A 15,052-nucleotide genomic window follows, 5' to 3' on the forward strand; every position below is an offset into this window, starting at 1 on the left:
GACATCAGCCCCATCTCCTCTATGGCTGGCCGGCTGACCGGCTGACCCCGTCACTTGAGGAGGCTCCGTCCTGCGGGCCCCTGGGGAGCTCACGTCGGAAACAACACAGGTGGAAGAACGGTTTGCGGTCTGACAGCAAGAGTGCCAGCCTAGAGTCCATGCGGGACCGAGCTCCTGGCCGCAGCACCTCGGCTCCTGGGCGTGGACCTGTTCCCCAAGCCGCCCACAGGGATTCGGGGCAGCATCTGAAGAGGCCCCGGATCCACAGAGAGATGGGCCCACCCCCTGCAGCCCTCACCTGAACACACTTCCCTTCCCACTACCTTCCTTGTGAGGGTTGCGAGATTTTCACTTGTGAGGTAGTTCACTGGCTGCAAAAGCACCCGTGTTATGGGAGTTTCCTTAGGGCAGAGCGGAGCGAAGAGACAGACGGTGATGAACAGGTAGGAAATAAGTAGGTCTGTCTCATCTTTAACAATAAAAGGAGTAATATGGCTAAACACATTACATGTGTATCGCATGTTTTAGTACCATGGCTAAAACATTCAAGAGGTCCAATGAGAAGTGAAATTCGTCTTCTCCACGTGTATAGATGCACACACACACGTGTATGGCTACATGTTTACGTACGCCCACGTGTGAGTACACTATCTGTGTGTGTGTGAGTACGTCGTCTACCTGTATTTCTTCTTCTGTGAGCTGCCTGTTCATGTCCTTTGAACGTTTTCTATTAGCTTGGTTTCTTCTCTTTAACTTAGCAAGAATCCTCTTTCTATAAGAACACTAACACTTGGTGGCAGGTGCAGCAAATATTTTATCAGTTTTCATTTATGAGAGTTTTGATACAAACAACACACAGTAGACGTTAAAAAAAAAAAAAAGGTTCTCAAACTTCACCAAATTTATCATATTCTTTACCGTGGCAACTTCTAGGTATACGACGTATCTGGAAAGATCCCCCCACTGCAAAGTCACGGAACCATCCTACTGTTTGTACCTTGTCAGTCTGTGGCTTTGTTTGTAATTCTAACATCCCTCGCTCCAGAATGCCGCCAATGGTGAACAGCTGGGGCCTGAGACGCAGTCTGTTTCTCCCAATGACTATGATCTCTACTGAATAATCCATTTATCACACTGACTTGAAACGCCTCTTCAATCAAACACTAATTTTCCACATGTCCTTGAACACTTACTAGTATGTTCATACCGAATACACCTTTTAAAGTAACGTCTGTGTTAAAGGTAAATAACAATCAGTCCCTGGATGTGGCTAGACAAGGGCTGTGGGACTTTCGAGTTAATCCTTCCTTCTAAGCCACACTAGGAGGGATTTTCTTTCCGCACAGAGCCGCAGGCAGGACACTGCCTGACCTTTCTACCCGCGAGGGGCGATCCTCGACATCAGCCTGGGAAGTTAGTCGCACTGGTTCTGAAGTGCGTCTTCCCGCACTGTGTAGCCACTTAAAATGACTTACCTCCACGGCGTGAGTCTCCACGCTGATTACAGACACTTGACCTCCAGACGCCGCCCACAGTGTGTCTTCCATCATTAGCAGACTTCGAACTGGGAGGACGCCTAATTTTATCACTGTTTGAGGTTCGGAATTCCAGGATCCATCTTAAAAGAAGATATTTCTTTCAATTTCATTCAAATTCAGTTTCTCAAACAGACATTTCTCCAAAGAAGAAATACAGATGGGCAACAGGTACATGAAAAGGTGCTCAACATCACTCATCATCAGGGAAATGCAAATCAAAACCACAATGAGATGTCACCTCGCACCTATCAGAACAGCCATCATCAAAAATACAAGAAAATACAAGTATTGGTGAGGATGTGAAGAAGTGACAACCCTTGTGCACTCTCGGTGGGAATGTAATAAATTGGTGCAGCCACTGTGGAAAACAGTATAGAGGTTCCTCAAAAAACTAAAAATAGAACTGCCGTACGATCCAGCAATTCTAGTCCTTGGTATATAACCGAACAAAACGAAAACACTAATTTGAAATGACACTTGCACCCCAATGTTCAATGCAGTACTATTTACAGCAGCCAAGACCTGGAAGCAACCTAAGTGTCTATTAACAGATGAACGGATAAAGAAGATGTGGTACCTACATACGATGGAATATTACTCAGCCATAAAAAAGAATGAAATCTTGCCATTCGTGACAACACGATGGAACTTGAGGGCATTATGCCAACTGAAATGAGTCAGACAGAGAAAGACAAATACCGTATGATCTCACTTTTATGTGGGATCTAAGAAAGCCAAACTCATAGAAACAGAGAGTAGAAGGGTGGTTGACAGGGGCTGTGGGTGGGAAAATGGGAGATGTTGGCAAAGGGTTCAAACTTCAGTCATAAGATGAATAAGCTCTGAGGATCTAGTGCACAGCATTACGATTACAGTTAACAACACTGTATGGTACACTTAAAAGTTGTTAAGAGACTAGATCTTAAATGTTCTCACCACAAAAAAGCAACGGTAAGTATGTGACGTGATGGAGGTGTGAGCTGGCAGACGGCGGTGATCATTTTGCGACATGCATCTAATCAAGACACTGTACACCTCAAATCTACACAATGTTATATGTCAGTTACAGCTCAATAAAGCTGGGAAAAAAGGTTCAAATACCCCCCTCTCCAATTAAATAACTCAAAATAAAGCCTAAATACATTCATAACACTGGAAGAAATGGACACAGACACTCCAAATCAAGTTGGGAGGCCTGCTAGACCAGACATATTATAGTAATTTCAAAATTTCAACTTGTTAATAATTCCCATGAAATTTAATCTCTACCGGATCAGTGGAAAAAACAACTTGAATGAGCAAAGCCGTGCTACCAAAGCCAGATAAAGGTCGAAGAGAAGAGAAACAGAGAATCCCACGATAACCACTCACATGGTTCTAAATAAACGTGTATTTAAACACAAATCCCATCCAGCAGGAGAGAAACAACGCGTCCTCGGCAGAGCAATCATGCCCCCCGAGGTGCCCCTCATCCTGACACCCACCCCCACCCCCGGAATCCGCCTTCAGAAGGAACGGCTCCTGCCCTTCCAGCCCCTCGCGTCCCAGGGACCTGCAGTGGCTCTAGCCTCAGGACTCCTGAGATGGACGCTCCTCCTCCAGGGCTCGCCTGACGGCCGTCCTCCAAAGAGCCTGGACCCCAATGCCTGCAGGCGCTCCTCCCAGGGCTCCTGAGCCCCCCAGTCTCCCCCGCAAGCTGGCCTAAGCCCTAGTTTTATGGTCTGTTTATGGTCCAACCCCTCAGGGTGTGAGAAGTAGGACTGCTCGAGTCTGTGGCCACAGGGGATCAGCCCAGGGTCTCCGGGCCCCCAGCCTGGTGACAGCCACACCACACCGAAGGGGCATGCACCTCACTCCACCCCAAAGAGAAGCCCCAAGGGCCCTGAGCAAGGGCAGGATAAAGGCCTGCACTGAACGCATCCCTTTGAGGAACACGGAGAAGCCAGCAGGAGGACTGACTTTGCAACGATGGCGGGTGGCTGTCTGTCTCACACACTCCTTTAAGGACCGAGCGAGTCACAGGTGCCTCGGGACGAGGGGTGATAAAAGCCGATGAGCCTCGCGTTCTGCGAGGCCCGGTGCAGAGTGACACTCCCTCGGCCCACCCCAGGCGCGGCCGTGGCCCCTGCCGCCCTGCAGACGCGCCTGTGTCCCGCTCACCGTCCGCCCTGGCGTAGATGGCCACGGCCCCGTTGACCAGGCCGGCGTACAGGCTCTGGGGCGTGCAGGCCAAGCTCATGACCGTGGATTTCTCAGGAGTAAAGAAGTGCTGGAGCCGCACCTTCTTGGAGCCTTGGCTGCTTTTATAAATGGAAATGCTGGAAAAGAGAAATGGCAGCTCATGGGTACGTTTGCTCACAGGAAGTGCAAGCCCGCCGAGCAGAACCACGTTCGACCTTCCTGTCCTTCCCCCGCATCCTGCCACTCCTTCCAGAAACATCCCACTTGGCCGTGTTGTAAAGACGGCTACCACTTTGATCTCCCTCTTTTTTCTTTTAAAAGAGAAGTTCTCCGTTATTAAACAAACAAACAAACACCTTAGTTCTTCCTGTAGATCTAGGAACTTCACATCAGGAAAATCATCGTAACTCTCCTTTATACTCTGACCATGTTCCGTGTGAGAATAACACAGAACAAGGCTCTGTCTCATTGCAAAGTGTAAGCGTGACGTGCACTTTAAAGCATGAACAAGGATGAAGCGTGTCCACGGCAAAGGGCAGGAAGAACTAGAACTTTCCCCGCAAGGAGCTGCTGCCCCCCTGGGTTTCCTAGGGTGACTTCCTCAGTCACTGGCTCCTTCAAAGTCCTGGACCCAACAGTCTCCACCCGCGTCCCAACAGAGGGGGGTCAGGGAGGGGCTGGCGGACTCCGCCGCCTCGCGGCTGGCAAAGCCGAGGGGCCCGTGTGCGACGCTCACCTCCCCTCCTCCGTCCCCAGGCAGACGGTGGGGATGCCCAGCACTCGGCCCCCCGTGCTCTCGGGCTCCCGGGGCCTGTCCTCTGCGGGCACATACACCATGCACAGGACGCGGGACTCCACGTTGAAGCACTCGATGACCTTGGGGCTGGAGTTTTGAAAGGAGACGATGGCTATCTGACCCATCTGACTGGTGCAGCTTCCGATCTGGGGGGTTCGGGAGGGAAGAAGTGGGCTGCAAGGGGCTCCACAGCACGTGCACGGCTGACACCCCACAGCCACGGCAAGATCCGGCTCCCACGTGGGAACCAGCTGGCCGATGAGGACCAAATAACCTTTAAACAGTCTGCTCACAGAGCCCCGCTCCCTCTGCAACATGTTTAATTAGGTCATCTTTTTCTTTTAATTTTAATAACAAGAACACAGCTTTGTTTTTATAAAAGTCACATTTATATCCTTTAAAAACCACACACCTAGCACCACAGGATGGTAAAGGCCTATCCGTGCACAGTTCAAAGTCTGAAAAAGCAGGCTGGTGTCAATTTTACAAGAGGCCTTGCCTGAAGAAACAAGGGCTTAAAAAGAGACAAAAAGGGGTGAGACTGGATCTCAAAGTGGGTCCCCGGCATTTAACACATCAGGGAGTGTTGCTGTTTTTCTAGAACTTGTACTACTGCTGCCATGATATTTATGAGCCCCCTGTTTGCTGGATCACTTAGGAACACTCGGCAAGGTTTGTTTCCCAACTTAAACCTAAATTTGATCGTCTTTTCAGTGGGAAGGAGCCGGATCCTGTTACCAGGGAAGAGCACGCCTGGCTCTACACGAGAACGCTCGCCTGGTTCCGGGCAGTGTGCGTTCTTCACAAATGCCTCTTCTTTTCCATCAACATTGAGGATGTCGTGACCCTCTCCTTATTCTAACGGATTTTCCCCTTCTGATCAATAAGCTTCCTGCCTTTCCCGGGACAATGTCGAACTGCCAGGCCCGCTCGGGCCTACAGGAAGCGGGGGTCTGACCAGGTGCGGTCCTGAAATGGAAAAAACCTCCTCTAAAATTCAAAAGCCCTGAGGGAATTCAGCCCATCCCTTCGTTCTGGGCTGAGTGCAGAGAGCTATCAGCTCATCAGGCTGTTTTCTTTCCAAAACTCAACCAGGGACTCCAAGCAGGCCAGCGCTCTGGCTGTGAGACGGGGCGGGGTGTGTGGGGAGTTACGCGGGGTCAGGACACCCGGGAGAGAGCCAGGTGGGGCTGCAAAAGGACAGAGGGCCCATCGTGGAGGAGGTCTGGCGGCTCCCCACAAGGGGGGCACCAGGAGACCTGAAAACGCACCACAGAGCAATTCCTCTGGTTTGCACGAGCCAGCAACGTCTACTGCAAACGCAGGACAGTTCAAAGGCAGCGCTTCATTTGGAAGAAACTAATTTTAACTGCTAAGTTCCCAGCGTGAACAGCCAGCATTGTCTTGGAAGAGAAAAAACTCCATGCCATTTAACCGCCCAAACTGAAAAAATATTCCAATGCTTCTAGTAGTTAATGGACTTTGGATTGAATTTAATCTGGTTAAGTTTTACAGGAAAAAGAAAAGAGAGAAATGTTTTAATGCCTTAGAACTCGACACCTTTTCCAAAAGTGATCAGCCCCCTTTCCTGTTTGTGTCCCCCATGTTTATAGACACAATTTGGGACACACCAGCCACAACGAGCTATCGGACCACTCAAATCTGCCATTTCTCATCTCATTAGCTGTGGACATGGATTCTTCGTGAACTTGCATTAAAAACAAACAAAAAGGGGCTTCCCTGGTGGCGCAGTGGTTGGGAGTCCGCCTGCCGATGCAGGGGACACGGGTTCGTGCCCCGGTCTGGGAAGATCCCACATGCCGCGGAGCGGCTGGGCCTGTGAGCCATGGCCGCTGAGCCTGCGCCTCCAGAGCCTGTGCTCCGCAACGGGAGAGGCCACAGCAGTGAGAGGCCCGCCTACCGCAAAAACAAACAAACAAAAAACAAACAAAAGCATCTTACCCACAGGAAACCATGAGCCGTGGAAAACGAGTCTGGCTGATTCTCATTATTTAGGTAAGGCTCAGGATTATAAACGGCACATTCGATCTAAAGGGGAGAAAAAAATCAAAGGCCCGAATTTCAAATGGGACTCAGAGGAGGCCAGAGGGCACGTCTCACAGGGATGACAGCGTTCTGACATAAACCACGGCAACTCCAAAGGCTAAGAGAGGGAAAGATCGATGTATGAGTCTCAGAAATTTGCTTTTTAGAAGCAACGCCTAAGTGTGCCCCGGGCAGCTGCAGCTCTGGGTTAAGGCCACACCGACAGGGCCCTTGCCTCTCCCGGGGAGCAGGTTCTGCCAGCGGGAATGGTCCCCATCAGCTGAGGGAGCTCCAGGGAAGCCCGGGTTCCAGGACTGAGTGTCGGCCAGAGACCAAAGTGAGAAAGGAAAATCCGTTTCTTCGAGAAAGACACACCCACGCGTCTCTGCAGTCTGTGTGGACACCGGCCGCAGTGCTTGGGTCCACTGCACAGCGACACCGACAAAACGCCACCCGCAGACGGGGTCTGCTTCAGCCAAGAGCGGCACCATGCCTCGGGCCACCAGAAGGTCTCCAATTATGACCACGTGGAAGCCGAGCCGCCCAGCGACGGGCATGGAGCTACCGGACCTGAGCCGCGGGGCCTGAGCGTGGGGCCTCGGAGGAAGGCCCAGCACCGGCTCCGCATAAGCAGCCTCTGGCTTCAGACCACCACCCTCCTAAATGACTTCTACACAAACGGGCCCCGGAGGGGCCACGCCCAAGGCTGCCCCGGCGCCCCTTCCTGGTGACCGCCCGCCGCCCGTCACCTTGAACTCCTGCTGCTTGGCCACCGTCACGGGCATGTGTCCCACGAGGAGGGGGTGCCTCTCCTTCTTGATCTGATTCCCGTCGTCCTCCACGTAGAACCAGCCCAGGTGGTTCTCTTCCTCTGTGCCCGCGCCGGGGGAAGGGAACAGAGGTGGGCAACGAGCACAGCCCCGGGGGCTGGGGGAGAGTCTGGCCCCTACTTTGGGTAAGACTGGAGAACTGAGGGTTTTCCTTCTGGAAAACAGCACAGCCTCTTCTCACGGGGGAGGCTGCAGACTTGCGGCTTTATGAGGTAAGCGCTCTGCCCTGAGTCTAACGGACGCCCACCGCCCCGTTCCCGCCTTGTGGACCAGCCATCGGCTGGGGGCGGGGGCACTGCAAACCATCAAAGCGCAAACCACCTGGGTCTGGTCTGTTTTCCTCCGTCCCTTTTTCAAACTAGCTGAGATGTTTAGATTCAAACACCACGGACAGAGTGAGAAGTTTTCTAACATGTCACAAAACCATGGGACAAGAAAGTACGACGAAATCAAGAAATGTTTTACTACAAAGCAAGTCATCCATCTCAGCTTTGAAAACGTGACGCATCTGAAGATAAACGGGAGCTTATCCTCAGAGCCTATCCGTGTCCTTGTTCACGGGGTCACCCCGAAGCTGGCCTGATAAACCACTGAGTCATTCGGGGAGGGAGGGAGCCCTGTTCCGAGGATCACATCCCGGATGGCCTTCCTGCCACCAGCCTCGGATCACAAGGCCTATTTCTCTTCCGTATTTTATTTTCGGTTAACATTTCGGATTGTTTTGCACCTGAATGAGAGTTTTACACACACATGGACGCAGGACATCCCCGTGTCCTGAGTAACAGACCTGTGTGTGTGTAAATAACATCCAGGTATCTTATCCCACCCACCCATCTATCTAAATGTTTGCTACACAGATCAAAAGAAGGCAAGGCTAAAGGGACGTAGGGACAAGAAAATAACCAGAGTCACTCCCATCTCTGATAGAACCACAGGACTTATTTTTCGTGCTTAGAGGGTCTTCAGGGACAATTCGGTCCACTCCTGTGTTTTATTTCACAGGTGAGGGGTGAGGAAACAGGCTGAGACGAGCCATCACCTTCTCATCCTGTGGGCCAGACCCGGGACTGGGTCCTGCCTCACAGGCCACAGACTCAGAGGACTTCCACTTGTGTTGAACCATCTCAACTCATATTAATGTTTTGTTATAATAAAAGTGAGGTTTTTTCCCCTACAACCCTTAACTTATAACACAAACGTCTTAAAAATCGCTGCACTAGGGTTGATTTTTCCCACGTGGAAACATTCTTTCAGGTGAATGGATGAACCTGTTGTAAAGTTTACTTCTCAGCCGTGACCTCGTCCTCTCAGGCGTGCATTTCATCACAGAAGAGGAACGGGCATTGTGCCTGGTTCGAACATGCCTCATTTAGCTGAGATCAACCGGCTCTTACCGAGGGCGAGCTTGGCCATCTGCAGGTTGTTGATCCAGGACTCCTTGATGGCGGCGGTGAAGGTATTGAACACGGCAGTGAAGAAAGTCGGCCGGCCGCACCTGCCGGGGAGAAGAAAAGACACTGCACTCCACGCAGTGGGCTCCGTCCTGTGAAACCCAATCACGGGGCCTGCCCCTCCGATACAATCCCCAAACCGCGAAGACATGCACGTCATGACAAAGGGCCCCGTTCTCGCTGCTGGCCCGGAGGCTCCCTTCCGACGTTTACTGACTTGTCCTGTTTCCCCGGGAGCTGTAACTGGATCCGACAGCAGTCGGCCGCTCTGATCTCCTCTTCCTTCTTCAGAATAAGCCTTTGTAACCCCGAGGTCCAGTCGTGGGCTACCAACTGGTTCAAATTCTAGGAAGGAGACACACAAGCACACGTAAAGGTGTTAATAAGACGGGACCATCCCGAGGGAGAGAAAAAAAGGGATGCTGAGACATGAAAAACCCAGGGAGACCAGTAACACTCATCGGATCAGGAAGAAAGCACCTTTGGGAGGCGGGTCACGTGGTGCTGGGACATTCCTAAGAGAACTGACGCTCAAGTCAGCCTCCGGATGAACAAAAGTTACACCAAAAGCGCTTCACCTTCTCCGAAATAGGAGAAAATACACAATCAGATGGATTCTTAAAGTAACATCAGTTCTTGCTTTTGACAGAACCGGGAGGGTGGGGTCACGTGCTAACAATGACTTAGAAATTAAAAGAGAATTTGAAGCCAAGTGGCTTCGACCGTCACCTGATAGTTTCCTTTGAGGTTTCCAACCAGTTGAGTGATTTGACCGATGACATTTAAGTCATGCAGCAAGTTTTGTAAATCTTGATACAGCTGCCCCGGCCCCATGTAAACTCTGTCTGCAAAACAAGACAACAAAAAGAGCACAAATTTCAGGCGTGTTCACGCCGGGGCTTGAGGAAGGAGACACAAGAAGGGAGTCTCGTTCATCCAGATTTTTCTAAAAGTGAACGTTTTCAAGTAAGTAGATGCTTTTCCCTTTCCGACCTTTCATTTTGACGTAATTTTAGACTTTACAGAAAAGCTGCAACAGCACAGAGTTCCCTGCACCAGGTCTTGGATGTTAACCTTGTAGAACCACAGAAGCATCGTCCAAAGCAGGAATTCCCATTGCTGCAGCAACTCCAGCCAGCGCGGGCTCTACTCAGACCTCACTGGCTTCCCCGCGGAGGCTAGCTTCCCAGGGACGCGAAGGCGGGTCCCACGACGCATGAAGCTGTCACACCTCCATAAGTCTCCTCCAGTCTGCTACGTCAGTGCCTCAGGCCATCTCTCTCTCAGGACCTTGACATTTTTGAAGGACGCTGGTGAATTAGTCCATCGGATGTATCACAATTTGTATTTTTAAAGCACCGTTGATGTAATCACTATTAGTAAAAGATCCCTGGTCTCTAGAAATGACCTTTAATCGCAACCAAAGTTTCAACAACCGCGCTCTTCCCAACGCCAACCTGAGCGCCCCAGTGAGCCTTCTCTAAACGCTTTTCTAAAAGGATGGAGAGGAGGCCTGCAACGAGCTGGGTGGGTGCACAGGCTCCCAGCGCCCGCGAGAACAGCACCCACCGCTGACTTGGGTTGATCGCTTAGCCAAATGATCTAAGTCTGGGAACACATTAAGCAAACGGTTAGCACACAAAGAGTTCTGAAGCTACTGGAGGGTTTCGGGAGCGAAGTGGGTGGATGGTGAGGATGGTGACTTTCTACGCACCTCAGTGTAACTCTTGCCTGACCGGTGGAATCATCTGGAAGCCCTGTGTGAGCAGCCATCCCAGGGGGGACAGTGCAGAGCTTTGGAGCTGATTTAGAACTCTGCCTTCTGTGTCTGTAACCAAGACGATCATAAATGAATAGGTACCTGTAAAGCCTCTTTATTCTTTATCAGAGAGTAGGTAAAGTGCAAGGTTCAGACAGAGACGGCAGAACAAGAAAGAAAAGGAAGGAAGGAAGGAAAGGGCAGATTCCTCTGTGCACCTTCTGAACGCACAGGGACGCCCTGGAGGTGGGCGGATGGTCCTCGGTGTGAAAACAAGAAGGGCTTGGGCAGCCCCAGGGCAGCCGCACTCGGACTCCTGGGTCACCAGGAGCCTCCTGCCAACCCGACACACTGGACTGAGGCTGTCCACCACCCGGCAGCTGGGACCCGACAGGCCCAGCCTGTCCAAGCAGAGGGAGGGCGGGGTGGGAGCCAGGGAGGATGAGGCCCAGCGTCCAGGGTGGTCTAGAGTCACGTGTTGGAGCAGAGAGGTCGGCGGGCGCCAGGGACAGGCTCTGGAGACGGGGAAGGACAGGAAACGGGAGGTCACAGGACTGGGCCTGGTTCCTCCTTAAAGCTGCGTTCACGAGGCCCCACCAGCCCCATCCTATCTCATCAAGGATAAAACCAACGCTGCCTGAGTCACCCCATCCCCAGAGGGAGAAGTGGACTTTTCCTGGCGGGTTAGAGAATCTTCCTTATTGGGCAGAAAGAGTTTCTCTGCCTTTACCCAACACGAAAACATCTCGAAGTTCACACGTGTGGTGAGCGTCAGAGATGCTTTATGGAAGAGCACGCTAGGGACACAAACACACAAACAGCGAGTAAGATGCTAATGAACCCAGAGGACGCGCACGAAACACCACAGCATCCACTCAAGTCACACAAGACAGAACAAAGAGCCGTCGTTCTTTTCCCAAACGTTACTTTCAGTTTAGGAAAGAATCTCTTTTTCTGGCTACATTCATATAAACAACAGATCTGCAAATCAAGATTTTTGTTGGGTGGACTTCCTACCATCTGGTCACAATGCCCAGCACCCTGGGTTTCTGGGAGCAGACGGCTTCTCACTGCGCCCGTCTCCATGGAAACCCCTGCAATTTGGCTTGAAAATTCAGGGTTTGAAAGCTAAGTGGAGTCCATGTGGCCAAGGAAACAGCAACACTGCCCAGAGACTCCCCGTGGTGCGGACTCAGGCCCCGGCGGGTGTGGACCGGCTGCAGCTCTGAGGCCGAGGCCCCTGCGTCACACCAGCCACCGAGGTGGTGGGAGAGTCCGGGCCCAGGGGTCTCCAGGCAGGAGGCGTGGCAAGGAGGAGTAAACGGGGTACGGAGACACTGCAGACGGAATCCAACCCAGAGACAGTGGGTGGTTCTGGGGTGGCGAGAGGGATGCAGGGCGGGGGCTGAGTAAACACCCCACTGAACGAGAGAGGCAGACCTGCCCCACCCAGCAGTCAGCAGGCCTCGGGACAAGCTCTCCTTTCCAGAACTTTCCTTTCATTCAGAAAAGTTTGATATCTTACAAATCAAGGACTTTTTTTTTTACCGAGGAAGAACGGACTGTTAAAAATTACACATCTTCGGGGCACAGTCTGGCGACCGGATACGCACACTTCTGTGGGAGCCTCTCTCCCACCCTCCCGCCTGGACTGCGCGGTGGCCTCTGCCCGGCAGACCAGCCGCCGCCGAGCACCCTGTCCCTCTCGGGCAGCTGCTTCCGCATGGGGAACACACTTCTCTGCTTCCTCTGATGGCGAGGCTGGTGCCTACAAAGGAGCCCGGGTCTAACAGGGAACTTTCCCTCCTTTTCCTTCCAGAATGGAGTCGACCCAAAGTCGCATCTGCAGCCGAAAGAAAGCTTGACGCCCTGCAGAGCGAGCATCAGCTCCGGCCCTGGACCCTGGGTCCAGGGCCCCTCCGTCTGCCTCAGAGCTGGCCTCACGTGCAAGATTACAGCCAACCTCATGCAGGTTTCACTTCTGTTTGTATCATGAAGAGCACCTCCTCCCTGCCCCTGAGCACCTGCTTCTTGTTTATTCTTCACACTTTGTCTTCAGCTGGGCTCACTTCTCCGGTCTTCGGTTTTATCTGCCCTTCTCCCACCCCGGCCTCTGCACTTGACTGTGGAGACCCTCCCTGTGTCCCCAGAGGGGCTCCGTCCCCCGCACCCCCTGCCCAGATGCTGCTCCCTGGAGTGTAAGGATGCTCAGGGCTCTTCCGGCTTTTTTTCTTTTTTTTAAGATTTTTTTTTTTTGGATGTGGACCACTTTTAAAGTCTTTATTGAATTTGTTACAATGTTGCTTCTGTTTTATGTTTTGGTTTTTTGGCCGAGGACGCATGTGGGATCTTAGCTCCCGGACTTGGGATCGAACCCGCTCCCCTGGCATTGGAAGGTGAAGTCTCAACCACTGGACCGCCAGGAAAGTCCCTCTTCCAGCTTACTTTTTTTTTTTTTTTTTTTTGCGGTACGCGGGCCTCTCACTGTTGTGGCCTCTCCCGTTGCGGAGCACAGGCTCCGGACGCGCAGGCTCAGCGGCCATGGCTCACGCGCCCAGCCGCTCCGCGGCATGTGGGATCCTCCCGGACCGGGGCACGAACCCGTGTCCCCTGCATCAGCAGGTGGACTCAACCACTGCACCACCAGGGAAGCCTCCAGCTTACTTTCAATCATGGCAGTAGCCCCCTCCCTCGTTCCTGAGCTGCTGTACCCACTGCCCCGGCTTCCCCCTTCACAGCCAGATAGCAGGGATCTGGGCACCTGTGTTAGATTTCAGCCTACAGGGGACACGCCGTAAATGCTTCAGGATGGGAAGTGACACTGTCAGGCTGGCCTTCCATTCTCTCTGCAAAGTTCCTGATGGCAAACAAGGGCCCCATTTCCAAACAGGGGCGGCGCCTGGCTCCCTGGAACTGCCATCTGTTCCCCCGCAGGCTGCCGGCAGGGGCGGGGGCACAGGGCAGACCACCGCCGACACGCACGTCAGCGCCATGTCCACCACGGCTCTCCCTGGCCTGCGTCCCTGCCCCACGACAGGAAAGCTCCACAGCTGGACGCTGGTCCAGCCGCTCAGCACCCCAGAGCCCAGGCCGGCCCTGTGCCCCTACAGTGTGTCTCACTGTGCGACAAAGAGGCCCAGCTACGCGTCTGGCTTTCGCTGCCCATTTTAAGGGTTAAGTAACGAAGTGGCGAGCAATGGGTGCGATTTTTACAAGACGGCATGTATCAGTATTTGCACATGAAAAAGTGCTTCCCTTTAAACCAGATCTAGCTGCTTCTCACCTGTTGAAATGCCTCAGGAACCTCTCCTTGGGAAGCGTTTGCTGCTGGGTGGTGAAGGTTTCCCTTCTTGTGTACGTGACTCTCTGAGGGTCCGGCAGCTCATCCCCCCAAGGCCCCTGCGGAGCCGGCACTGTGGCCACGGCCCCTCACACCCTCCACGGCGCCCACCTGGTACAATTCCTTGCAAACTGGGGGCGCTTTAGGGCCCACTTGTGGGAACTAAATGAAGAAAACACTCTACAGCGTCACCTTATTTCTAGCAAAAGGGAAATTTATTTTCTCATAAACCCACCTCCTGAGAAAGCGTGGAGCAGGGTGAAAATAAGACGCTATTAGCACAGAATTTTGCAAAGTCAGTTCCGGGGGTTGGAAGCTTAAACCAACCCAGGGAGCCCAGCTTGCAGGGCCCTGCACTAGAGGGAAACGTTTAAGGCCATCACGTGTCACAACTCAAGGACACGGAGGGTGCAAAGCAAAGGCACGCAGCAGGGGTCACGCTGTCTCCACCGCTGAGTAACAGACCCAATCTTGTAGCACTGAGCTTCAGAACAGAGTCGTTCAAACAGCAGAACAGTCACATGAATATCAACGGGGAACAGGACTTCTAACTTAGCTGACAGGGCTTGAGTCCCGTCTTCCAGCACATTCAGAATTAGCAAACTTTAGTTTGTTAAAAACCATTTTTTTTAATCTAGAAGGCATTTTGAAAACCATCTACTCCACACTCCCCTTTCACAGCTCAGAGCTAAAAATTAAACCCACTTTAAGGATGAGGAAACTACAGAGGCACGCGCTAAACCAGGATCCCAGGCAAACATCTGCGCCCACGGCGCTGACTGCGTCTCTGCCAGCATCGCCCCGATCTCCAGACTCGGTACCCAGAGCATCCTGTCCCCCGCCCGCCCCCCGCACTGTCTGTCCACTTGGCACCTCGACTGGTAACACCCTGCACTCAACACTGGTGAACTGTGTTCACCTGTATCATTTTTTTCTGGGTTCTGCATATAAGTGATATCATATGATATCTGTCTTTCTCTGACTTACTTCACTCAGTATGACAAATCTTTAGGTCAACCAGAGGGAAAGAATCGGGGGGAAGGATAGTTAGGGAGTCTGGGATTGACATGTGCACACTGCTATATTTAAAATAGATAACCAACAGGAACCT

General features: G+C 52.3%; 1 protein-coding gene across 7 annotated transcripts in view; it reads right to left on the reverse strand.

The window, feature by feature from the left end:
* The window catches only part of ARHGEF10 (Rho guanine nucleotide exchange factor 10), an 88,545-nt gene that overhangs the window by 16,757 nt on the left and 56,736 nt on the right, over positions 1 to 15,052 (reverse strand). For all 7 annotated transcript variants that reach the window (XM_060291407.1, XM_060291403.1, XM_060291404.1 and 4 more), the window contains 8 exons: positions 9,572 to 9,687; positions 9,060 to 9,187; positions 8,786 to 8,886; positions 7,311 to 7,432; positions 6,478 to 6,564; positions 4,456 to 4,661; positions 3,699 to 3,856; positions 1,476 to 1,618 (listed from right to left, as the gene is read on the reverse strand). In XM_060291407.1, coding sequence (XP_060147390.1) covers positions 1,476 to 1,618; positions 3,699 to 3,856; positions 4,456 to 4,661; positions 6,478 to 6,564; positions 7,311 to 7,432; positions 8,786 to 8,886; positions 9,060 to 9,187; positions 9,572 to 9,687 — 1,061 coding nt within the window. The remainder of the gene's footprint in view (positions 1 to 1,475; positions 1,619 to 3,698; positions 3,857 to 4,455; positions 4,662 to 6,477; positions 6,565 to 7,310; positions 7,433 to 8,785; positions 8,887 to 9,059; positions 9,188 to 9,571; positions 9,688 to 15,052) is intronic.

This window comes from Globicephala melas, chromosome 21, assembly GCF_963455315.2.
Source record: "Globicephala melas chromosome 21, mGloMel1.2, whole genome shotgun sequence".
NCBI classification, from domain to species: Eukaryota; Metazoa; Chordata; class Mammalia; order Artiodactyla; family Delphinidae; genus Globicephala; species Globicephala melas.